Source organism: Halichoerus grypus, chromosome 10, assembly GCF_964656455.1.
Source record: "Halichoerus grypus chromosome 10, mHalGry1.hap1.1, whole genome shotgun sequence".
NCBI classification, from domain to species: domain Eukaryota; kingdom Metazoa; phylum Chordata; class Mammalia; order Carnivora; family Phocidae; genus Halichoerus; species Halichoerus grypus.
Window position 1 is genome coordinate 55,434,793 of NC_135721.1, and position 25,374 is coordinate 55,460,166.

General features: G+C 40.9%; 1 protein-coding gene across 3 annotated transcripts in view; it reads right to left on the reverse strand.

The window, feature by feature from the left end:
* Positions 1-10,000: 10,000 nt before the first annotated feature.
* ACTR2 (actin related protein 2) overlaps positions 10,001-25,374 on the reverse strand; it is a 36,526-nt gene continuing 21,152 nt past the window's right edge. For all 3 annotated transcript variants that reach the window (XM_036085920.2, XM_036085919.2, XM_036085921.2), the window contains 4 exons: positions 24,449-24,598; positions 20,395-20,540; positions 16,626-16,758; positions 10,001-12,741 (listed from right to left, as the gene is read on the reverse strand). In XM_036085920.2, the coding sequence (XP_035941813.1) occupies positions 12,571-12,741; positions 16,626-16,758; positions 20,395-20,540; positions 24,449-24,598 (600 nt within the window). In that variant the 3' untranslated portion in view covers positions 10,001-12,570. The remainder of the gene's footprint in view (positions 12,742-16,625; positions 16,759-20,394; positions 20,541-24,448; positions 24,599-25,374) is intronic.

The following is a 25,374-nucleotide window of genomic DNA, read 5'->3' on the forward strand; positions in this document are numbered from 1 at the left end:
GGAGATCTGCCCTCCAAGTGGGAGTGAGCGTCCATGGGCAGATCTCTGCTGGAAGAAAGGCTGGGACGGCGACAGCGACTCCTGTCTTGAGGAGGCAGCACTGACGATGTAGAAAAGTCCCTAAACGTGGGAAGAGAGTTCAAAGGAGGCTTGGTGGCCTCAGGCATCGGGCCAGTGTCCACCAGCAGAGCACCAGCGCGGAGCAGTGACTCCAGGGGAAACTCCCAGTTGCTAGGTTTCGTCTGCTGTACTTGTGTTTTCAGTCACCGTCTTCTTCATCCTCCTCTCTGCTGCTCCGGCATTGTGACACTTACTCAAATATGGAAAAAAATTAGGTAAAAGCCTCAAGTCTTAATTCTAAAGTGAACCTTTGAGGAAGAGACTGGAATAATAGCCATTTCAGGCACCTTGAAACCAGTTGTTTCAGATGAGGAAAAGGGACCACAGCTACTGGGTCTATGCTACTGGCTGGCTCCACCATCCTCCGGGATGGGCTTTGCCTGGTATGAATGGGCGGTGGCCGGACGGAAAAGGAGGCGAGGATGAAGAGAGACTTTGCACTGGCTAAAGCCCACTCTGTCCTTCCCGCAGGACTTCTCCAAGACTTTCATATGCTGCAAGGGAGACTTCTTTCCCTAACTCACTGGACTACGGAACACACGTGGGTTGCAAGGCATCTTGCTAGAACTTGGGTTTCACAGAATACCCTTGGGGAAATGCTCCATTACCCCACGTTGCCTTAGAGCCCTACAGAACATTTCTTCAGATTCAAAACTCTTAGAGATTTCCATGAAAATACAAGTGATCTTCTTAATGTCACTGGTTTCAGACCAATTTTGAGGGCTAATTTTTTTTAAGATTTTATTTATTTGACAGAGAAAGACACAGTGAGAGAGGGAACACAAGCAGGGGGAGTGGAAGAGGAGAAGCAGGCTTCCCGCCGAGCAGGGAGCCTGATGCGGAGCTCAATCTCAGGACCCTGGGATCATGACCTGAGCCGAAGGCAGACGCTTAACCGACTGAGCCACCCAGGCGCCCCTTGAGGGCTACTTTAAAAAGGGAAGGTTGGGAGGGTTGCACCAGGGTGGCTCAGTGGGTTAAGCGTCTGCCTTCGGCTCAGGTCATGATCCCAGGGTCCTGGGATCGAGTCCCGCATCGGGCTCCCTGCTCAGCGGGGAGTCTGCTTCTCCTTCTCCCTCTGCCCCTCCCCCTGCTTGTGCTCTCACGCTCGCTCTCTCAATAAATAAATAAAGTCTTAAAAAGAGGGGGGGTAGTGAAGGGGAGCAGCACACTGCAGAGTTGAATCTCTTTCAAATTCTCTTGACTGTCTCTGCCACCATTGGATTTAGGAAATGCAGCTTGTGATCTGTAAACAAGGGGACCCCTGACCTTACACTCGAGCTGATAGTTAAATAACTATAATTCACGCAGAGCGTAATTATGTTATCCAGTGAGTGGGGTGGGGGGGGGGGAAGGTATTTCCTGCAAAATCAATGTAATTTCAAATGTGCTTATTTTGCAGCAGCTGAAACTAACATTGTCATGAGTTGATTTTTGTTTTGTTATTTTTTGTTTCGTTTTCTGGTTCACGTTCAACTTCAAGTTATTTAACACATGTACACGTGCAGAATTTGCAAAAACTTGGGCTCCCACGTAGGCTGGCCCTCAAGCCCCTCTCCAGAACAGCTGCTCAAGGCTGACAACTTCCCACAGCATTTGGCTTAGAAATCCTCGGCGTACTTTACACTGAGAGAATGTAGCGGCCTCTCAAAATGCCCACCGCTGCTACCTTTTAAAGGTATTTGGTGCTATCCAAAGGGTCATTAAGATGTTGAAAAACCCCATCTGTGAGGCGTGACACAGAGTATCGATCCCAAGGAATCTAGTCTTTGAGATCATAAAGACACTGAATTGTGAAGGTGGCCAGGTGCCAGCCCAGTTACCCTAAAATAGTATCTGATGGCGATTCCTTCACTTGGAATGGCTTTTAATTAACATTCAAGAGATCATTTCACACGTGTTATCGGTATATTCACTTCTTTTAAAGCAGTTTTTTTTAAAGTGATTAATTATTTTCAACAAGTTCATAAAACCTATTTAATCCTATTATGAAAACCTAAGGCAAATGGAAAATGTGAATGGTCTTATGGTAAAACTTGCTAGAGACAGTTAAAAAGAATTTATAGGACTTGATAGTTCTAAACATCCAGAAACATAAGAAGAATCGGTTTCTAGGGCCTCTTTAGACCCAGCCAGGCCCTCTATACTCTTGGTATTCCGGTTCATATGAAAGCATTTAATCCAGGTCCTAACCCTCAACCATCCCCTGAGTATGTGAATTACAGATTCTTGCACATCTGAAGTACTTTCTTGCGGCTTTTTTTGGTTTTGCTTTGTTTTGTTTATCCTACACAACTTCCTTCCTTCCTGCCTGCCCTTTGCTCCCCAGGGCTTTGAGAGAGAGGCTAACCACTAATCCTGTCCTCCCGCAGCAACGGCAGGAGACCCGGATCCAGGCCCCTCCCTCTGCTCCTAGCCAAAGGGGGACAGAAGCAAACAATGGCCATTCCCAACAACACTGCTCTTCCCAGTACGGTGGGAGATCCGGGGAACATCCTTGAATTCAGACAGCGACCTCTGCTGCGCTAAATGGCCCCCAGCTGCTCGGCCTGGGGGCTGAGCTACCGGCCCTGGCCTGGCGCATTCTAGCCTCTACGGCCGGCCTGCCATGGGGCCGTCCCCCTGGACGACGGGCACTCCGAGGAGCTTGCTCGTGCTCTCGCCACTCTCCGAGCATTCCACACAGGCAAGTTCTTAGCAGACTTAGCGAGTCAAAGGTTTCCTCTCCCCAAGTGTTCTTTTCAAGGGCCATTTGGATTCCAGGGGCCACTGCTAAACTTAATAACTGACATTCTTTCCATTTCTCGCCTTCCTGTTGTGAGTAGAGATTTTGAGAACTCTCCTGACGAAATTGTCAAGTTCTGATCTAAATTCAGTGCCCTGGACCAGAATGAACACCCACTAGGCAAAATTTAAGCCTACTGGAAAAAAAAAAAAAATTAAAAAAAACCCAAACTTGATAAATCCTCAAAGGGTGACAAGCTCCTCTGGACTTCAGCGCCTGTGCCCAGCGGACCGCTCGCTTGTTCACTCCCAGAGCTACCACTTAATTTGCTTCCTGGGAATGGTTTGCTAGAAACAGAAGAGCAAGCTCTTACAGGGCACTTCATATGAAAGCGCTTTTCTAATGGCACTTGGGATGTCAACCACTCCAGGCTGAGGGCACTCTACTCATCTGCCTGAGTTCAATTAAGGCGCACAGAAGACAAGTGCTTTTCCCAAGGCCTTTGAGGGAGGGGGTGGGGGGCGGGGAGAGTCAAGATGGGGTCCTAAGCTGATCAAGGCTTTGAAAGAGAGGCAGACAGACACGGACGACCATCATGCAGAACCGTGGTAGGGTGTTGAAGCCAAGTTGTAGAGCCAAGATGCCGGAGTTAGACCGCCTCTACAATTTCCTAGCTCTGCGTCTTTGTCCTGCTTATTTTTCTTTGGCGGTCTGTCTTCTCATCTATGAAGTGCAAATAACAACTCCTGGCTGAATGACACGAGGATGCTTGCAAAGTGCTTAAGGCAGGGCCCCAGTACCCAGTGGGTACTCCCTGCCCGGTGCTCATCACAGCCTTCCATTGTGGCGTAACTGGTACTGCTTCTAGGGGACTCCTGTAATTAATGGAGGGCCTGAGGACCCCTGTTGGCTCAGCTCACAGAAAGTCAAGGAGATGTAAAAGTTTGACACACACTGGTTCAAGATGCATTCTTGTTCTCTGGAAGGCGATAAACTAAGGCAGTAAACCAGAATGCTCTCCTTTTCCAAAAGGGGTTTGAAACAGAGACCCTTTCGAACGGAGGAGACTGGCAACACTTTGGAGAGTAATAAAGGAAGCCGATTTCCTCCAGGCTCACAACAGGAAGGAGAGAGAGGGAGAGGAAGAGAGAGACACAGAGGGAGAAACCAGGAGTCCAAGAGCCCCTGGTAGCTAAGTTCTAGGCAGAAAGCATTGGGCTTCATTCGCTCAGAAAATGATTAAGCGGAACCTTTGGGAAAATATACCCAGATTTCTATCATTCAGGCTGCAGCTTACTTCTGTACAAAATAACCTGGTTTCTGATTTAGGTTTTTCCAAGTGCAAAGGAGCTCCTCAATTCCCGAAAGTGGGGCCAGGTATCTATGTTGCGAGAGGCGCCCCCGCGTTGCGAGCCACAGGCCGGAGCGCTGCCAGAAACACTGGAAGGGGAGGGTCCAAGGCGGGGGCGGGAACACCTCGGAGACTCGGAATTCTCTTGGTCTAAATGAAAATAGTTTACACCGATATTGTCACAAATCCAAGATATCTGGGGCAAATGGTTTCCTCATTTCTCCTCCATAAATCAGTGTGGAGATTCTTGGCAAGCTCTGCTCCTTGCAGGGTGGGCAGCTGTGAGTCCAGCGAGGGGCTTATCTCCTCCTCCTCCTCCCTCTTACCCTTGTCCTGCCTTTTGCAGGCGCAGTCCTTCCCCCATCTGCCTCACAGCTAATTATTTTAGCAGACAAGCTTGGAGCCTGAAGAAAACAGGACCTCTTCTTTAAAGTAGTAACTGTACTACAATTTAGTGGGAAAAGTCCCTCCTTCGGGCCCAGCTTCTGAATGCCATCAGCTAGTGGAGCGAGCGACCATTTGGTTTCGTTTGCTCAAAAGTTTTCCAGTCTCAGTGATTTGACGGCGGGGCTGGGGGCCCCATAAATCCAAACCTCTTTAGACTCTTAAACATGGGAATCTCATTCCATAAATCCTTCCCTTCACATATTTGTTCAAAGGACCCACAAGTGCAACAAAACAAATTTTCATTTAGAACGCTCAAGGAAGTCTTTTTTGTTATTTTGAGGGCACCTGAGTTTTTTTGTTGTTGTTGTTGTTTTGGGTTTTTTTGGCTAACACCACAAATCTTAGCTTCTTTTGAATGGTAGGAGCAGAAAAAATGGGTTTAAAGAATAAAAGAGTGCTACATATATGAAATGGAAAAGAGAGAGTTTTCAGCCAACTCTTTTCTGAGATTGGTAGAATTAACCCAAACCAAACATGACATTGTCACACCATTTTTAAAAGAACAGTAGCTTAAATTCAGAAGACAGTGTTCCTAACATCACTTCCACCTGTTTGAGAAAAGGCAAATGGTAAACACTGATAACCCCCAAATTCACATTATGAAGCAGCATTCTGCTTTAGGGGACCTTGTGATTTTCAGTCAGTTTTTATGTGGTAAGAAATGTATTTATAGCAGTCATTAAAGTGACTATAGATCATTATGAACAGTTAAACTCTTCCACTTTGGGACAAATTTCAGGTCAACATTTGGAACAAACGGGGCTTATAAGTATCCGATAGGCATTTTCAGCTAACTGTACTGTCAGAGGTGGTGCTTGAAAAGGCTGGAGGATATTTCATGTGCGCTCTGGAGTGAAATGGAAAATTTAAGAGAAGCTTTCATGGTGAAAACAGTAGGAATGAGATGCAAACAAACAGCAAGAAAATGCACCCAGCATAAACTACACCCTCTCCAGCTAGAGCACCCTAAAGCTTACTTGTATGGGCTGTAGAAGACGTAGGTTCAGAAGAGAAAAGTAACTTCCTACTCACCCCGAGGCTCCATCCAACTCCTTAGAGAGGGTTGCCACACTGAAAGCCAACCACCTCCTTACCTGCAGCGGGTTATTTAATTTTCCCGGTGCGTGCCCTCACCTGCAGCTGGCTACTTAACTTTAATATATATGGCACGCCCCCTCCCTCCTCCTCCTCACTCAAATCTCTGGCTAAAATTATCCTTGCCTGAAAGAGCAAATGCAAGGGTAAGCTGCTGTGTTTCTCTAGCAGCTATCAACTACAATAATAGAATGCCACAAACTTCCAAATTTTGGAACTGGGTTTATATTTCCAAAAAATCAAAACTTCACCATATATACGCGGGCTCCAAGCTGCATCCAGAAGTTCGTTTGTATGTCAGTTGCATGGAACCTGAAACAGAGATTTCCTCTCCAGAAGTAAAAGCCACATCTGGTAGGTGGGTTGCTTGGCCAGACTACAAATCATTTAAATCCGTCAAATGGCTAAATTGTAGCACTAGCTGTACTAGATCGAGTTCAGGGCTCTGGCATGCAAGTCAGAGTGAGGAGAAAACATCTCTAAAAAACAATTCTGAAATAAGCAGTTCGCTCTGGTTATTTCACTACTTCCGGCACCCAGCTCCCATGTATACGGCCCCTAAAAAGCAATACACTAACAACTCCACATTTCCTTGGAGTCCGTTTTCTCCAAGGCACTGTATCCGCCAAACTTACAGACCTTCCCTTGCCTTAAATCACAAAGAGCCGGTAATCTTCACTAGGTGTCAGTTTGAGTCCCTGGACTTCCTTTTAATTCACACAAATGTGTAAATGGCTAATGGGGCTTTAACCTTCCCAGAAGAATTTGCATTTTGAGTACAGGCTCTTAGCGCCCTTCGGGACTGAGGACTGAGGATTTGTCTGGGGGAGGGGTGGAAGCCAGCACAGCGGCCACCCAGCGGGGCTCAGAGGTGGTTTCCAGGGCCTCTCCCCATCTCGCTTCGGAACCCATTCGCTAAAAGCTCCACGAGGCGGCAGGCGAGCGGGGCAAGGGCAGACCGGTGTGCGCCGGGGCAGTGGCTCATTCCTCGGGGCTGCCTGTCCCGTTAAGATCCTACAGCTGCGGAGGGAGAGCTCGGAGGGGGCACAGCTGGAAAACAGGCCGACCCTCAGCCCCAAATTCGGGGGGTCCAGAGTGAGGGCAGGAACCTGCATTTTAAACACTCCATGTGATTCTGACTCCAGATCGACGGAGACATGGAGGGGGCAAGTAATTTGACTGTTTTTGAAATTTAGGTAAATTTACCCCACCTACATAATGTCCTATAGGATACTTGATATATTAAATTCCACCTAAAGCTCTAAGGAAAAACAAAACAAACAAGCAAAATGGCCTTAACTGATCATCAAGGTCTTTTGAATTGTACCTAGTCATTGTACTTTTAGTTTCCAAACCTACACTCCTTTCAACAGTTCTTAAAATTTAATGCCAGAAGCTTTAGATCTAAGAAAGAAAACACATATGTGGAGACAGACTGAAGGTTTCAAATCAAGCGGTCAAATGTATGTTATCAACTTATTTTTGACATTTGAAGCTCACTTAAAGCCCAAATTTCTTACTCTTCAAATCTCAAGTTGGCAACGAGATATGAAAATGTTTAAGAGTAGTTAATAGAAGTATTCCTCACTCAGGAAATCCTTAGATTTGGTTACCCAAGATAAGACCAGCCTTGCAATTTTCTTGTGCGTATTTTATGATATGCCTAGAGAAAAAAATCCCAATCCCTGCACACATCAAGGCTTAACAAAAAGATCAACTTAATATTGCGGCGTGTCTTAACTTCAGTTTCCTGAACGAATTGCTTAAAATGTCAACTTTTATCTGATATTAATACCTTTGCAATCAAATATTTACAATTACTTTTTTAGTGCATAGAACTCTGAATTGGGGGCCCTGAGAATTGGGGCCCTCTTTTCCAAACCCATATTCAAGGCAGAGCAAAGCAGCTTGGTAGAGTCTCCTTTTTACTAACCTTTAAGAAAAAGCATCCATCAGGCAAAAGCTCAACCTGATGCTCATGGCCAAAGGCAGTGTTCTAGGGAGTCTACCTTGGGCTTAAAAACCATACTTTTTCATTCTTGTGACTGCTTTCTGTACTTCTCAAACCCAAACCTTTTTTTTTTTTTAAGATTTTATTTATTTATTTGACAGAGACAGAGATAGCGAGAGCAGGAATACAAGCAGGGGGAGTGGGAGAGGGAGAAGCAGGCTTCCTGCCGGGCAGGGAGCCCGATGCGGGGCTCGATCCCAGGATCCTGGGATCATGACCTGAGCCGAAGGCAGACGCTGAACGACTGAGCCACCCAGGCGCCCAAACCCAAACCTTTCAATTGGTGCACACAAGCATAGTTAAATTACTAAGTCTTCTCTCTCTTTTTTTTTTTTTTTAGGAATGCAAAATGGTGCGGCTGCTATGCAGTTTTTTTTAAATTTTATTATGTTATGTTAGTCACCCTACAGTAGATCATTAATCTTTGATGTAGTGCTGCATGATTCATTGTTTGCATATAACACCCAGTGCTCATTACAACACGTGCCCTCCTTAATACCCATCACCCTGTTACCCCATACCCCACCCCCTCCCTTCTGTAACCCTGTTTGTTTCTCAGAGTCCATAGTCTCTCATGGTTCGTCTCTCCCTATTTCCCCCCCTTCATTTTTCCCTTCCTACTTTTTTTTAAACATATAATGTATTTTTGTTTCAGAGGTACAGGTCTGTGATTCATCAGTCTTACACAATCCACAGCACTCACCATAGCACATACCCCCCCGCCATGTCCATCACCCAGCCACCCCATCCCTCCCACCCCCCTCCACTCCAGCAACCCTCAGTTTGTTTCCTGAGATTGAGTCTCTTACAATTTGTCTCCCTCTCTGGTTTCACTTTGTTTCATTTTTTCCCTCCCTCCCCATATGATCCTCTGCCTTGTTTCTCAAATTCCTCATATCAGTGAGATCATATGATACTAAGTCTTCTCTTTTAAAAAGGGAAAGTTATTTGCAGAGTCCTTTCCAGTCTTTTTCCTCTTCTAGGTGGGGAGGAACTGAGGATAGAGAGGAGGCAGGACAGGAAATGTTCTGCCAAAGCGAGTAATCGTTCCGATTCCCCCTGCCCAGAACGCATCTTACAGCTGCACACAACACAAAATGAGATACTCAGAACAGATACAAAGCATTATTTGTTTTTGTCACTGCCATAGATTTAAACAAAAGTAACTATAATGTAATAGCTTCTTTCTCCCTAACTTCAGATGTTCAACAATGCAGAGCAAGATGCTTTAGGAGGCTTTTAAAATGTTACGTTTAATGCGAAGAATTGGTGTGAATTTATACAACAGCTGTCTTATTGACAACCCCCATGCAGTTTTCTATTCTATAGCTAAGGTTCCTTGCAACAGAGTGGTTGAAGTCCGTAATTTGGCCTTTACGAAGTAGTCAAGCTTTTAATAGGTCAAGGAATTTGAGCTGGCGGAAAAAAGGGACCCTACAAATACCCAGGTACTGTGGATACTGGTCAATTAGTCCAAGATTAGATTACATCTTAAATATTGAGCTAAAATCAATCCTTGAGCTTCTGGTTCACTTTTGTTGGGTACCCTCTTGGATGGCTCTAAAATTAGCACGGTTCCACACTCAACGGTACAGTGGTCAAAGTTTATGGGTGAAGAAAACCAATGGAGACCACTAAACATCATCCCATCAACAAGGAGCAGTGCCCAGGATCTTCCTCCTCTGTAACACATGGAGACAGGTGTCACATTATTCTGGCAACTAAGAAGAGGTTGGAGAAGACACCAGAGGCAAACCTCAGGACGTCCTAGGGGAATGTGACCATGAAGGGAGCAATGCGATTCAAGCGTACAAGTTCATGAAGAAGGTACACAAGAATCCCATGGTCTACTCCTCAGCCCCTATCCTCAAAGGCAAGTACGAAAGCAAGGAAAGGTGAGTGTAATACAGAGGCTCCTTACATATAGGTCTGTCTAGCATTCCTAATCCTGCAAAAGCCACCTGAAGTCTTCCAGGAAACAAAACTGTCCGCTTGAGGGGAAAAAACCCTCAAATACAGCTGTAGCTGTAATTTACTCTGGTTTCTAGAAAGTTTTTGTTTTCCTTACGTATTTAAAATCATACCAGAAAAGAGGTTTTTTGGTCAAATATTAGAACAACACTGAACTGAACCTCACCTAACAACTAGCGTGAAGTTGTCAATCCATCTTGCATTAGCAAAAATGAAAATATGAACAAAAATAAGAAAATGAAACGAGAGAAAAATACGTAAAACCAAGACAAAATTCAAATTTACTTTCAAAAATCTGATTTTATTTTCTGAATCAAAAAGAAGTGTATTCACGTTAAATGTAGAATGTTTAACTTTCCATTGATCTCTCAAAACACTTTCCAGATATTGTTAACAGTGCTTTGAACTGTGTAAAAAGTCAACATCCAATACCATGTTTTAAAGAAAAAAAGTTTAAATGTAGGACTTATTTCTAAGAAACCCTTCTTAAATGTCAAGGCATTGGCAATTCTAATTTAAAAAGACTTTTAATCACTATTGGAAATTTAAGTGACAATGGTTTTCAAGAGCTAAAAATCAGATCTCTTTTAAAACAGAAAAAATTTTAATTTCTGAGGGACTCCTACCTGGCAACTCCAATTAAACATTTTATTTCCACTACCCCCCAAATTACTAAATGCATTAGTTTACCTTGGAATAGGAAAATTAGAAAATGGAATTTTAAAATTACACTATATATTTATATATATATACATATATATATATATATATAAATACACCATTTCAACTGTCATGTTTGCTAGCAGAATGATGAAATGAAAACCAAATTCTATATTCAAGGGACAAATGACAAATGCTCTTTCATTGTTCTAAGAGTCCATTCTATTCCTTGTTGTTTTCTACCCCCATAGATTAAAATCATGACCAAAGGCCAAGGTTAATCCATATACTGGAAATGAACAGCTGATAAGAACTGGTCCTACATTTGTGTCCTTTAACTAGTCCAGGACTCAAAGGCTAGGGGGATTTATAAGAACATGATTTAGGAATACTTTAGAATTCCAAAATGACTGACACTCATGTCCCTCAAACCTAGTACATGTTATTCATAGGCTATTCATGTGTACTGAAGCATGTCCAGCATGCAGGCAAACTTCTTTTACTTGTTTCAAATTGAGGTAAAACAGACAAAAAATACTTAATATTAACAGAAGCTGCATAATTAAAACTAACCTCCTTTTGCTGCTCATTTCATATAAATTGATTTTTAAGTTTTCTCACAAAAAAGAGACTTTTTCTAAAGCCAATAATTTCTCCAATTTCAGTCACCTAAAAATTAAGCTTCTTCGTTCAAAGCCATTATTAGTAAAGAATATTTTGAAATGAAGGAAAACATTTTTTTTCCCCAGTATCTGCATTTTGTACTTAGCGTGATACAATTTATTACTTTATTTTTCAAATTTAGAAAGAATTCAAGTCTGAGTACTATTTGATATTTTTTCAGACACAAAGCAATACCGGCGGGAATCATAAATACGATTTTCTGACAGATGGGAAAATCTGCTAACATTTACAAAATATCAACAACTCTTCTTTCAAGCATAAGATGACTGAGACTTATTAGTTATGATTACTTTTTCAGTACAAATACAAATTTAAATCTTGATTTTTTTTTTTTTTTTTTTGCCAACATTTTAAGTAGTCAAATTTTACTCCACTTCCAGGTCTCAAATTAAAATAATAAAAAAGAAACTAATGAAAATTACCCAACTGGCAACAAGTCCCGTATTTCAATGTTATTTTTAATCCAACAATTATAACCTACTGCCAGTAATTATTCGTATGTATCTACCTATTCTTATTAAAGAAGCACTGGTCAGTTATATACAAGAGTAACTGCAAGAATGGTAGTTGGCACTGGATTACCTTAATGCTTCTGGTATAAAAACAAGCACTCTTAAGCACTTTTTTCATCTGTAATTTGAATTTCCAAAAGCATTTTTAAGTTGTTAATTTTCCACTGATAGATTCTAGGAAGTTTACTCCCAGCTAACATGGTTGATTTAAAAACAAAACAAAACAAATAAACCCCTAATCCACATGGTAATGGAATATTACACTTGCTTTTTATATCACGGAAATAGTTCCAGGCAGACCAAAAGTAGAAGAAAACCTGCCAAATCAAAGTACTGTAAATAAATTTCATCTTACATACCTCCGAGCAGAAAAGCTCAAAAATCAAAAAGTTAAAATCAAAAGGCCACTCCCCACCCCCACACAAAAACCCACCCAAAACACTTTAATTCTGAGCCTAACGTTTCCCTAAAATGTTAATTCCAGAAGCTTTAAGGTACTTCAACTGTGCAGTAGCTGTTGAAAGCACCACACCACAGAGGAAATGCTGTAAAGGGGTCAGCAGCTGCCCGCCCGTCCCTCACCACCCCCACCCAGTAATATGTAAAAGCTCCAGTAAAGGTTTTCTTATGCTAATAAAGGCGTACCACCTAGTGTGCTAAAGACTACAACAGGCAGCGTTAGAGCAGTAAAGTGAAAAGAGGAAGCCGAGGGGAGTGATCTAAATGCCTACTTAGAAGAAACAAAGCAGCAGACAGGACCCTTTGCCCTCTCTCTCATCGTGTTTGTAGGGAAGTGGTTGAATTAAACAGATTTACCCACATTAACAAAAATTTAACAAAGCTTCCCCAAGACACCAGCATAAAACCTGACCTTTCCAGTCAAAGGGCACAGAGAGGACTCTTCCATGTCCTGGAGTTGAATGAGTTCAAAGATTGGCAATAAAGGAAAAAAGAAAGCATTAGGGGTGTGATGCGAACAAGCTCTGGAGTTAGTTTATCGAACAGTCACACCAAGTTTCTCCAGCACACGAACACCCTTTTCTTGGTATTCTTGTCGGGTCATCCAGAAGTTGTCTTTGTCTTTCATGATATCTGCTAGAACTGCACCACCCAGGAACACCATATGCTTTCTGCGTGGTGGGTCTTCAATGCGGATCTTAAATTTCTAAAGGAGAAAGACGAGATTGTAAAATGTCACAAGTGCATCATCATGCTTTCTGCTTTATGGAAATGACTTTTTCATGTATTCTCCTGTTGAATTCTCACAAGTCCTGTGAAGTAAGTAGGACGGCATGATTTGTTATCTGAAGTAGAGACATTTTTGGTAATTTGCCCAAAGCTCACAGTGAGGAGATCACACATCCATCCTAGTGTGCTTAGAACAGTCCTGATTTACACCTGTTGCCCCATCACTATTACCACCACCCCCGTCACTCTCAAAATTGTCTTGATTTGAACAATAAATTCCACCATAAGCCTACTGAGAGCCCAAGTACCACAGTCCTGATTGTGGCAGGTTTTCCCACCTACTGGGGATGACCACATGAGCAAATCACTTAGCCAGATGTCAAGTCAAGAGTTTGGGTAAAAGGACTTCCATGGTTTCTTCAAGGTCTAATGCCTCTATGATTGCAGTCCCATGTAAGAGTAAGATTGAAATTCTTTTCTTATAAGCAAAGCTCACTTTCTATTGTCTCAAATTCAAAAAATGAAATGTTCTCAAAATAAACAAGGCCAAATATGGTCAAATAAACCATGGGGATGCTGGAAAAAATGAACACAGTTACCAAAATTAAAGACAAGTGGGGTAAGTTTTATATTCTGTAGCCACTATTGATTATCTAATAAAAGACACACCTCAATCTGTGTGAACAGTCCATGCCTGAAACAAAAACCTTAAAATGTCATTGTTTAATTTACTGTGACACACCCTGCAAAAAGACTCAAAGTAACTATGTCATTTTAGATTGTCTTCACATCACATAACCGAACTGTAGGATCAGATATAAACACCAGTTGACTTACTTAAAAAAATGGGCCCGGCTTTGTTGCAATCGAACTTTATTTATAAAACAGCCAGTACGATACCAGCCTGGGGTCTGGCCTCCCCGGCTCCAAGGGAGGCCCGGCTAGCCCCTCAAGACACTGCCACCCCTGCTGCTGTCGCACTCACTCCGGCCCATTCGGTAACACCGACTCCTCTTCTCCCCTGCGGCTCTCCCTCCCTGCTCCCGACAACTCCCAAGTTGAAACTCATTCTGTCAGACCATTCCACTCACCACCCCTCTTGCCAAGTCACCTACAGGAGCCCCAGATGATTTCTTCCCACGCCTGCTCTTACTGAGCCCGTGTGGGCTCTCCCCATTGCTTCCTGGTGGTACCTTAGTGACGTCGTCCTTCTCTCCCTCTCACACTCATGTGGCACAACACTGACTCGCATGACCAACTCTCTACTTTGCAGCTGCCCTCAAGCAACTGAACACGATAGGTGAGCAACTCCACGTCTTGGCTTAACTGCATCACGTCCTTCACTTGAGCCCCTTAGTGCAGCCCAGCAAGCCCATGACACGCTGTCTTCTCTCTTCTACTCTTCAACACCACCATTTCATACCTCCTCCATTTCATAAACCTCCACCATCTCCTCCCTCCCTCCCTCTGAGCTTGCTACCTCATCCTTCCACAACCTTCTTTCTTCCTCCCTCCCCCACACCAGACTTAGTGATCCATTAAAAACAAGTCAGATCCTATCACTTCGCTGCTCAAAACCCTCCCAAAGCTTTCTATTTCACTAGGAGTAAAGCTAAACCCTTCGCAGTGGCTGAGAAGACCTGCATCTGACCACCTTTCTGACCTCACCGCTCAGGCCTCTCTTTTACTCACTCTGCTCCAGCCACACCTGCACACTGACAACCCAGGGGTTTTTTTTGTTTTTTTTCTTTTTTTTAAGATTTATTTATTTGACAGAGGGATAGAGCACGCGCTCACAAGCAGAGGGAGAAGCAGGCAGAGGCAGAGGGAGAAGCAGACTCTCTGCTGAGCAGGGAGCCCGACTCGGGGCTCGATCCCAGGACCCTGGGATCATGACCTGAGCTGAAGGCAGACGCTTAACCAACTGAGCTACCCAGGCGCCCCAACCCAAGGCTTTTGTACTTGCCATTCCTGCCTGGAAGATTCTCCCCACAGATGGTTACGTGGCTCACCGGCTCACTCTGTTCAGGTCTTTGCTCAGAATTCATCTCCTCAAGAGTCCTTCCACGACCACACTACATGAAGGAGCACGCCATCTCCCCAGTCACTACCACTTTCTAGCCCCTCACCTTACCTGACTTGTCTTCAGAGTGCTTATTACTACTGACACACTCACAGACTAGAAGTGGGGACTTGGTTTTTATTTACTACTGTTTTGTTTGTTCCAGCACCTAGACAAGTATTTGGCACCTAGAAGCAGGTCAAGAAATATTTGCTAAATAAGGAAATAATCACCTGAGACTAACTTTAAATTCTATGTATAACTAAAAAAAATCAGACAAATAAGCAAAGTACTTAGACAACATGGCTCCTTTTGAGTCTTTTAATTTTTTTTTAAAGATTTTATTTATTTATTTGACAGAGAGAGACACAGCGAGAGAGGGAACACAAGCAGGGGGAGTGGGAGAGGGAGAAGCAGGCCTCCCGCCGAGCAGGAAGCCCGATGCGGGGCTCGATCCCAGGACCCCGGGATCATGACCTGAGCCAAAGGCAGACGCTTAACGACTGAGCCACCCAGGCACCCCGAGTCTTTTAATTTATTTAATGTATGTGAGTCCATATTTGATTTAATTTTCACAATTTAGTCACAGATAAAAGATGTGACATTAGTATCTCTGATATACAGATAGTCCTCTGTAATACGTAATCTCATTATCTACAACAGCCAATCAAAGTTGTTGGGACAAAGCTCAGAGATTAACTCAGAATTAAATGACTCCTGGCTGAGTGCACGGTATATATAGTGTACTTCACACACTCCAGTGTTGGTTGAAAAAAAAAAAATCAATGCCAAATATAAATTACTTTCTATTCTACACATTGACAACTACCAATTAAAGTTTATTTCAAGAGCTAGGATAGCTGATGAGGATGCAATGTATTGATACATTAGGTTTTACAATCTGATTAGGAAAATAAGACATATGCAAGAAATAGTCAGAAAAATAACCTAGAATCAGAAATATGAAACAGTCCAACAGTAGCAATGAAGGCTGGTTACATATCCAAAAAGTAAGCTAAAAAGAACCCAAAAACCCCAAAGAGGCATTTCTCTCTCTATAGTACAGTAGTCCCCCCTTATCTGTGGTTTTGCTTTTTGTGGTTTCAGTTACCCGTGGTCTGGAAGCAGATGATCCTCATTCTGACATCACTACATCATAAGACCTACTTAACTCACGTCACGTCATCTCATCACGTAGGTATTTCATCCTCACATCATCATAAGAGTGAGTACAGTACAATAAGACATTTTAAGAGAGACCACATTCATATAACTTTTATTCCAGTATATTGTTCTAACTGTCCTATTTTATTGTTGTTGTTGTTAATCTCTTACTGTGCCTAATTTATAAATTAAACTTTATCATAGGTGTTCCTGTATAGGAAAACACATGGTATACATGGGATTCAGTATTATCTGCGGTGTAGGCATCCACTGGGGGCCTTCGAACGTATCCCCCACAGAAAAGGGTGGTGGGGAGGGAATACTATATGGCAGGCTCTTCCCATGCCCTTAGAAGCATCTCGACCCCAGGCTGTCTGTTACAGAGGAACCAGAACATCTGGCCCTGGACCTCACTGCCTCCAGCCACTGCATACAGAGGTGACCAGGCAGTACAACCATTTTGAAACAGAGCTTACCTCGAACCATTTACCTCTTCCCATCTTTTCAAGGCTGCATGTGAATTCATTAATAATTTGTTTAGGAAGACTTCTTGCTCCCTCTGGTGGTTGTCAAGATTCACAAGCTACTTTACAGGGTTTTAAAAGCATGTTAACAGTTGCATTATTGGTACTTACAGAAAGTTTTTCCACATCTCCCTTTAAAACTCGTTCTAAGTAAAGCTGTTTAAGTTCTCGTTCCAACCGTGATGGCAACCCAGGGTACATAGTAGACCCTCCAGAAAGCACGATGTGCTTATAGAATTCAGATCTAGAAGGACACAAAAGGTATTCATTTGGGGTTTCAGATGAGAAAAACAGTCTTACAGAGTTCCTTTTATATCTAGCAGCCTCAAGGGATTGCTGGGAGATTTAAATAAAATCCAACATGGAAATTGTAGGGCTGAATGTTTGTTACTAATGCTGTTGTTAGATAACAAACCCTCTCTACGTGCAAAATACTTACAATTTTAACGAGAATACTTCTAAAGCACATGACACACTTTCTTGCAAATATTAATTGACACTTTCTAAAAAATGATTTTATATTTTTTTATTGAGAGAGAGAGAGAGAGCAAGTGGGGGGTGGGAGCAGAAGGAGAGGGACAAGTAGACTCTGCACTGAGCTCGGAGCCTGACGTGGGGCTCATTCTCATGACCCTGAGATCACTACCTGAGCCGAAATCAGAAGAGTCAGACACCCAACTGACTGAGCCACCCAGGCGCCCCTGTAACTGAACATTTATAAATGACCAGAGTTTACATTACAAACTTCCACTATTTGGACTGTGTCATCACAGTGCTTCCCTGGAGTTTACTACAATTAACCATTTTCTATTACGATTTCAGTTCTTGCTTTTCAATTTTTCCATTTGCCTTTTGTAGTTTTCCCGTTTGTTCCTTTGCCTTGGGACTAGCTGCTATTATTTTACATGACATTGACGTGTTTCCTCGTTACAGCAGTCCTCTCTTTCTTCCTCAAATATGCTACCGGTTATGATACCAGATAATCAAATCTAAAATAACTGCATATGTAGTAAAAGTAATATAACTAAGTGAGGGTCTGAGGAACTCTTCTCCTAGTAAAGTTCAGGAGCTGAGTCACATCTGTTTTGGCTTCATTCAAACTGGTTTCCAATGGCTCAGGCTATTATAATCCCAGCTCATAGAAGAGTGGAGTTTTTATATCTACTCGCAGAAGTATGCACATGAGTGTAGCATATGCAGCTGAGACATGGCTACCCGTGGTGCGTACCCACTAGCATTTACATGTACCCTTCCAACATGCAGAACACACAAAGGGTGAGTTGTGTGACTTCCCGATGCCAGCTCTGTCGTAAGGGTACTGAACCGGACTCCAGTGCTTCGGGAATGCCAAAACTTGAATCACCACCAATAGGCATGCACTTTTAAATGCAATTTCACTATTAATGATCATTAAGTCAAGGGACAAAAGCATCTACCTAATCCCTACTATGAGAATTTACTCCCTACTTTGAGAAGTTTAGATTCTTGATCATCTTACATTAAGTTTATAGCTTGTTATAAGCCAACTGCTATTTTTATTACTTTCCATTATTATCCTGCTCCTCAGCCATCCCACAAAAATTAGTTTGGTGGTTATTTAATTCAGGGTTAAACAGACAAGTAAGCAAACACTTGCTTTTTACAAAATGCTTCTGAGTGAATTCCTCCATAACCTGAGTGTACAGGAGGGCTTTTCAACTATGACTCAAACTCTAGATGCAATAAAAGGTTATAAACTTATTTAATAACTAAGTAAACACAAATTTTTGTATAGCCAAAGAACACCATAAGCAAGAGACAAATGGATAATCAGGAGAAGTATCTGCAGTAGATTATCACAAAGCTATAATATAAAAAGAACTTTTAAAAAACTTGAGGGGGAAAATTACAAAAATTCTACAGAAGAAGCAAAAGCCACGAACAGATAATTCACCAGAAAAAGAGAAAAACAGCCCTAAACATAGAAAAACATGTTCAACAACTTCACTCTTAAGTAAAATACAAATTAAAACTACATTGAGATAATCATTTCACTCACCAGACTGGCATAAAAGTTAAAAAGTTGCCAAACGGTGACCAAGCTGTGGGGACACAGGTGCCCTCATCTATTACTGGTGGGAAGGAGAAGGGTCCCAACCTCCAGAGGGGAACTGAGCAGTAACAAAACTACATGCATTTATATACCCTTTGACCCAACAATTCCCTCTAGAAATTTTTTCAAAATATACATGCCCAAGAGTACAAAAATATAGTGTGCACAAGGTTATTAACTGCAACATTATTTGTCTGCAAAAATATTGGAATCTACCTAAATAACCAAGATTCACTGAATAAACCATGATACGTATACACTGGAAAAAAGGAGGACAATCCCTAGGAAGTGGTACAGGATTGTTCCGGATAATATTAAGTGAATGAAGTGCAAAAAAGCATTTATACTAAGCTACCTTTTGTGTAAGAACAAGTAAGAAACACAGAAAGGATAAACCTGAAACTAATGAGATCATTTACCTACAAGGGGGAGGAGGACTAGGGTGGAGAACAAGGGGCTGGGACAGTAATACTTCAAAGTATGCTTTTTATGTAGTTTTGAGTAGATGGTAATGTTTTACCTACAAAATTAAAGATAAGCCAGGACTATCCTATGCCACAGAACAGAATGTGCCCAAAGAGATAACAGCATGTCAAAGGACACAGAGGTGTGTTTGAAGGGGCTCCCCTGGCCAAATCAGGAAAAATTTGAGCATCAAAATAAATAAAGACAGTAATAAATTATAATCACTGGACAAAATCATGAGTCCACACTGATAACAAACAAAACAAGGAAGAGCACTTCCTTATGCTGGAATGCCAATTAATAACTATAGAAGGAATGACAGAATTAGAAAATCACCTTTTTGCAACCACAATAAAAATGGATTTAGGCAAGAATCATCAATAGATACTAAAAGGGGTGGAGGGCAGAGTTTAATGAGGAACAGGAGGTCAACACAGTCTCAAAGTATTTTCCCACAAATCACTTATAAACTAAGAAAGGAAAAATACAAAAACCAAACAGGAAACTTCATTAAGAGCTTAATCCTAACATCACCAACAAGAAACAAACAGATCTCATCTCTGGATGGGACACCATGAGAAGGACACATCACTTAAGTAGTATTCCAGCCCCAAATGCATAACCTGAATCTAATCATGAGAAAATATTCAAACTCAAGTTGAGAAAAATTCTCTAAGATAACTGGCTTGTTCTCTAAAAAGATGTCGCTGTCATGAAAGACTAAAGAATTGTTAACAGATAAAAGCTAAGAGACATGACAACTACATACGCTGTGTGATCTCAGACTTGATAATCTCCTGGGGAAAAGAAAAACTATGTATAAAGGACAGTATTGGGACAGTAGATGAAACTGAAAAATGGATGGCAGATAACAGCAGATCAGTAATCAATCTCCTGAGCTCAATAATCGCACTGTGGCTATATAAGAGAATATCTCTGTTCTCAGGAAATACAAAGCAAATATTAAGGAGTAAAAGAGGACTTATGTGTTCACCATACTCTCAAATGGCTCAAGAAAAGAAAGGGAGAATGATAGAATAAACTTGCAAAACGTTAAACTTAGTAGAATGCAAAACTGAGTAAAGAGTATACATGAGTTCTCTGTATTATTCTTGAAATTTTTAAGTTTTGAATTATTAAAAAAAAATTTAAGGTGGTTTCTGAGACACAATGATATATATTCAACATCCAGGGCCACCCTCAAAAAATTCGTTTGCCTTATCTGTTCAAAACCATCAGTGAGGTAATAGACAACTTGGTCATTTTAATTATACATACTCCATCTATTGTTAAATAACTTTGAAACCATCATTTATGATGTACCTGGTATCAATGTCCGCTGCCTGGATTGTGTTAAAAAGCAATTCAGCAACACCTACTCCCTCAACATTGATCAAGTGAGGTTGAAATAAAGCTTCTGGTGCTTCAAATCTCTCTCCCCCAACTTTGATAATGCGGCCATCTGGGAGCTAGGAACCAAGAATAACCAGGTATTAGTCAGCAAAACATTAAAAAAAATTCCCAGTGTTCTCTAGAACACTGGTACTTTAAACACATCTGTTCAATAATCAAAATCATCAGCAGCAACACGTTTCTCCTAAAATAAATTTTTGAAAAGGAAAAAAAAAGTAAAATAAAATACGTTTAGATAGTTATTATCATGCTGTTTTGTTTTTAAACACAGAACATGCCATCATGCCATGCTCCAACACATCAGGAATTTCTTGGAAAAATCACCAATGCATGAGTGCGTTATGTTCCATCGCTATGTGCAGCTAAGCATAAAAAGGAAGCATTAATAAACCACTGCATTTGGATTACTGCTGGTGTCAATGCTGCTTCTCTATTTTAACACATTTGTGATTTATTTCATGGATATTTTTACCATGTAGCATAGACACATTCAGTTAAAATTTTTAAATAATTTCTTTTACCAAATAATTACACTGTGAAACTTTACTATTTTGCCATCAAAACACTTTATATCATGTGTAAAACTTCTGTCAAATCATTTAATCCAAAAAACGTTTTATGATCAAAAAAGTTTAAGAAACACTGACCTATCAAAAACTAATGATGTAATGTATGGTGATTAACATAACAATAAAAAATTAAAAAAAAAAAACACTGATCTAAATTACTTTTTTTAAGACTACTTTTTATTAAGCAATTCTATTGTATCCTACTTACTAGACCCTATTAAAAATTTTTTTAAAAGATTTTAAGCAATCTCTATACCCAAAGTGGGGCTCGAACTCACAACCCATCACAAGACGAAGAGTCACATGCTCTACGGACTGAGCCAGCCAGGCTCCCCTCTAGACCCTATTGAATTTTAAATAATGGATAAATAAAATTTTAACTTAAGCAAGTAAGATTTTTTTTTAAGACAGAGAGAAAGAGAGAGAGCCCATGCACACACATGTGGGGGAGGGGGGGTGGGCAGAGGGAGAGGGAGAGAATCTTGACCAGGCTCCTTGCCCAGCGTGCAGCCCAACACATGGCTTGATGCGTGGCTCAATCTCACGGCCATGAGATCATGACCTGAGCTGAAATCAAGAGTCGAATGCTTAACCTACTGAGCCACTTTTCTGTATGCAGAAAACTCTTCAGTTACATCATGTTTATATTTAATTAAATGAGAAATGTTAAGTAAAAACTCCCTCTACGTATTTATTTTTTAATTTTAATTTTTTGAAGTAGGCTCTATGCCCAACATGGGGTTTGAACTCATGACCCCGAGATTAAGAGTTGGATGCTCCACCAACTGAGCCAGCTAGGCGCCCCCCAAAACACTCCCCCCCCTTTTTTTTTTTTTACACATTTCATTTATTTGAGAGAAGGGGAGAGAGAGAGAGAGTGCGCATACGAGCGGGAGGGAGGGGCAGAGGGAGAGGGAGAAATGGACTCCCCGCTGAGCTGGGAGCCCAACTTGGGGCTTGATCCTAGGACCCTGAGATAATGACCTGAGCTGAAGGCAGATGCTTAACTGAGCCACCCAGATGCCCCACCCTCTCTTACAACCACCTCACAACTCATTGGACTGACCTAAATTATAAGCATGCTTGTGAATGCTGGCATTTGACCCATTTCCATAGGAGATACCAGAATTAGTTTTACATTAACATTTCTAACAGTATATTTATTATAATATGATTACTGTAATTGTATTTGGATTCCAAAAAGTGACTTTCCAGTATGACAAAGTACCACAAAGCAAGTTTTTTTTTAAAACATTTACTCCATGTTTACAGATAGGAGCAAAGGCAAGCACATTTTTCAAATTGATAAAATTTATAAATTGTATCAAATTAAAAACAAACAAAAAACCCCCAAGGATACAGATTCAAACATTTACCCTTAAAAAAATAAAAACCCATCAGGTGAGTTTAGAAACCACATGAAATCACCCACAATATCTGGAAAAACTTTACACAGTACACGGTTATTGGCAAAACCTCTATAGCTCATACTTCAGCCTCTCTGACGGTGTGGTTTCTTTCCATACTCTGGCTGCTGGTTAGCATGGGGCCACCCAGCCTAGGAGCTACCCACCTCTAGACCCTACCTGTTATGACTGTAGGACTCTCATTTTTTTGTACCAAATCTTATCCTATCCTTTGTCGGCCCTTATCCCTCTTCATTTACTCATTAGTTTCATCAGTCTACTGTTTTTTATTTGTTGTGCAGCTGACCCTATAACAACGTGGGTTTAAACTGCACAGGTCCATCGACACATGGATTTTTTTCAATAAATATAGTACAGTACTGTAAATGCATTTTCTCCTCATGATTTTCTTAGTAACATTTTCTTTTCTTCCTATCTTTGTTGTAAGAACATGGTATATAATATATATAATACATATACAAAATATCTGTCAGTCAACTGTTTATGTTACTGGCAAGGCAATAACAGTAGGCTATTAGTAGTTAAGTTTTGAGGGAGTCAAAAGTTATACACTGCATAGGGGGTCAGTGCCCCAAGGGTCATCTGTATATATTTTTGTAACCCACCTCAAATTCTTTGAGAAAGGAGGGGAGAAATTAAATAAAACATGTCTTATATTTCTAGTTCCCTCATCTTTTGTCTCATGCCATTTTCTTACAAATAAGTCAGGTAGATGAAAAACTACAAATCTAGAGGAACTATCAAAAAAGCTTCAGAAAAGAATCCCCAGGGCAAATCTGGAGATTAAGTTGCTTGTCAATTATTTGGATCAGTATTGCTTAAAAATAAAACAATATAATTTATAAAAATTAACAATTTTTTTTTTTAAAGATTTTATTTATTTGACAGAGAGACACAGCGAGAGAGGGAATACAAGCAGGGGGAGTGGGACAGGGAGAAGCAGGCTTCCCGCTGAGCAGGGAGCCCGATGTGGAGCTCGATCCCAGGACCCTGGGATCATGACCTGAGTTGAAGGCAGACGCTTAATGACTGAGCCACCAGGCGCCCCAATAATTATTTTTAAAATGACTAATTCATACATATTTGTGATATGTAGAGCTTACATGAATCAAATGGCTTAAGAATACTTGCTTTTATTGCCAATACTTGCTTTTATTGCCTATTACTTGATTTCATTTTAACAATAACTAGATCAAAGATGAGATATGGAAGTACTTCATACCAAGATGAATATAATAGACTTCAGATAACAATACGTTAAAAATTCAGGTAGAATCAACTCTCCTGGTGTAACCTATAACTGGGTTCTCAGTCTTATTCGTTTCACTTTCAAGTTAACGTTTGTTTTGAACATCTCATTAAGAAAATACAAAGTCAAGAAAAGACTGCCACCTACTGAATTATTAGAGCAATAATACTGGATGAGCACTTCCAAAGTATGCTTTGCAGAACATGAGTCTCATGAAATGCTGGAACCCTGTAGTCTAATAAGGTTGAGAAACAGGTGGTTTACCATATTTCCACAGGCATACACATATTAGCACATCAAAGGTTCTGAGAAGTTCTTCAGTAAAGTGAAACTGACTCCCAAACTTACTGGACAATGTAAACTCCACTTTAATTTTTGTGAAATTACTTAGTAACATCTCAGGGAAATAATATTCTGTAAAACGCATGTTGAAAAATGCTATTTCAGATATGAGAATCTCAAAATAACATCTCTTATCTAATTATATCCTAAGGTAGAAAAGCAATTTGTGATTCTTGCCTTATTTCACATTATATGGTGTCCTAAAATAACTAAACCAAAGAATCTTATTGTAGAAAGACATTTAAGTTCACACATATACATACTCTAACAACTCAAAACAAAAATACTGATTCTAAGAAAACCTACTTAAGCACACACCAATAATCATGGTGCACGATTTTAAAACGCCATATGTATTAAGTACTGGAAATACTTACTGTGTAAGATTCAACCAATACTGTGGTTTCTAAGGCCAGCTTCTGCTCTTGCTCAATATTATACCCCACATAACACAATTTTTCTTTAATCATGCGAACTGTTTCAAAGTCAGCAGAATGGTTGAAGGCATATCCTCGCAATAGCAGCAGCTGGTACAAAAAAACAGCAGTAAAGTCACAATTAATCTGAATGAGTTCAACTGTGGCAAGCTATCAGTGCTCACTAAATAGCTAATGTCAGTAACAAATGCAATGGACAGTGGATCCTTAGGTCTTACTGAGTATTTCAGAAATGGGAACAGTACTTTCCATAAGAGCATTTATAGTTCAGTTTCACAGAGAGTGAAAGAATTAACTGTTCAGGAATAATAAATGGGTAAAACAAGCTAAAAAAAAAAAAAACAAGCTAGTTTTAAAAAAATTACTGTTTGAGTGGCACCTGGGTGGCTCAGTCGTTAAGCGTCTGCGTTCGGCTCAGGTCATGATCCCAGGGTCCTAGGATCAAGCCCCACATCAGGCTCCCTGCTCGGTGGGGAGCCTGCTTCTCCCTCTCCCACTCCCCCTGCTTGTGTTCCCTCTCTCACTGTATCTCTCTCTGTCAAATAAATAAAAAATCTTAAAAAAAAAAAATTACTGTTGGAGTGCTAATGTTTAGACAGTTTTGATAAATAATCAAAATAATCAAAATAAATATTTTGATAAATATTATTTTAGTACTAGACTCCTATAATCTGCCATTTGCTCAATCAATGCCATGTTCATGAAATATCCCTAGATCTTAGAAAATTTTATCCCTAACTTCTAGTATTATGTCTGACACATAGTAGATGGGCAAGAGAATTTGTCAATCAAATAAATGATGAGAATTCAAGCAGTTAACAGGAAAAAAAAAAAAAAAGAAACCCACAATATGCATCACGAACAAG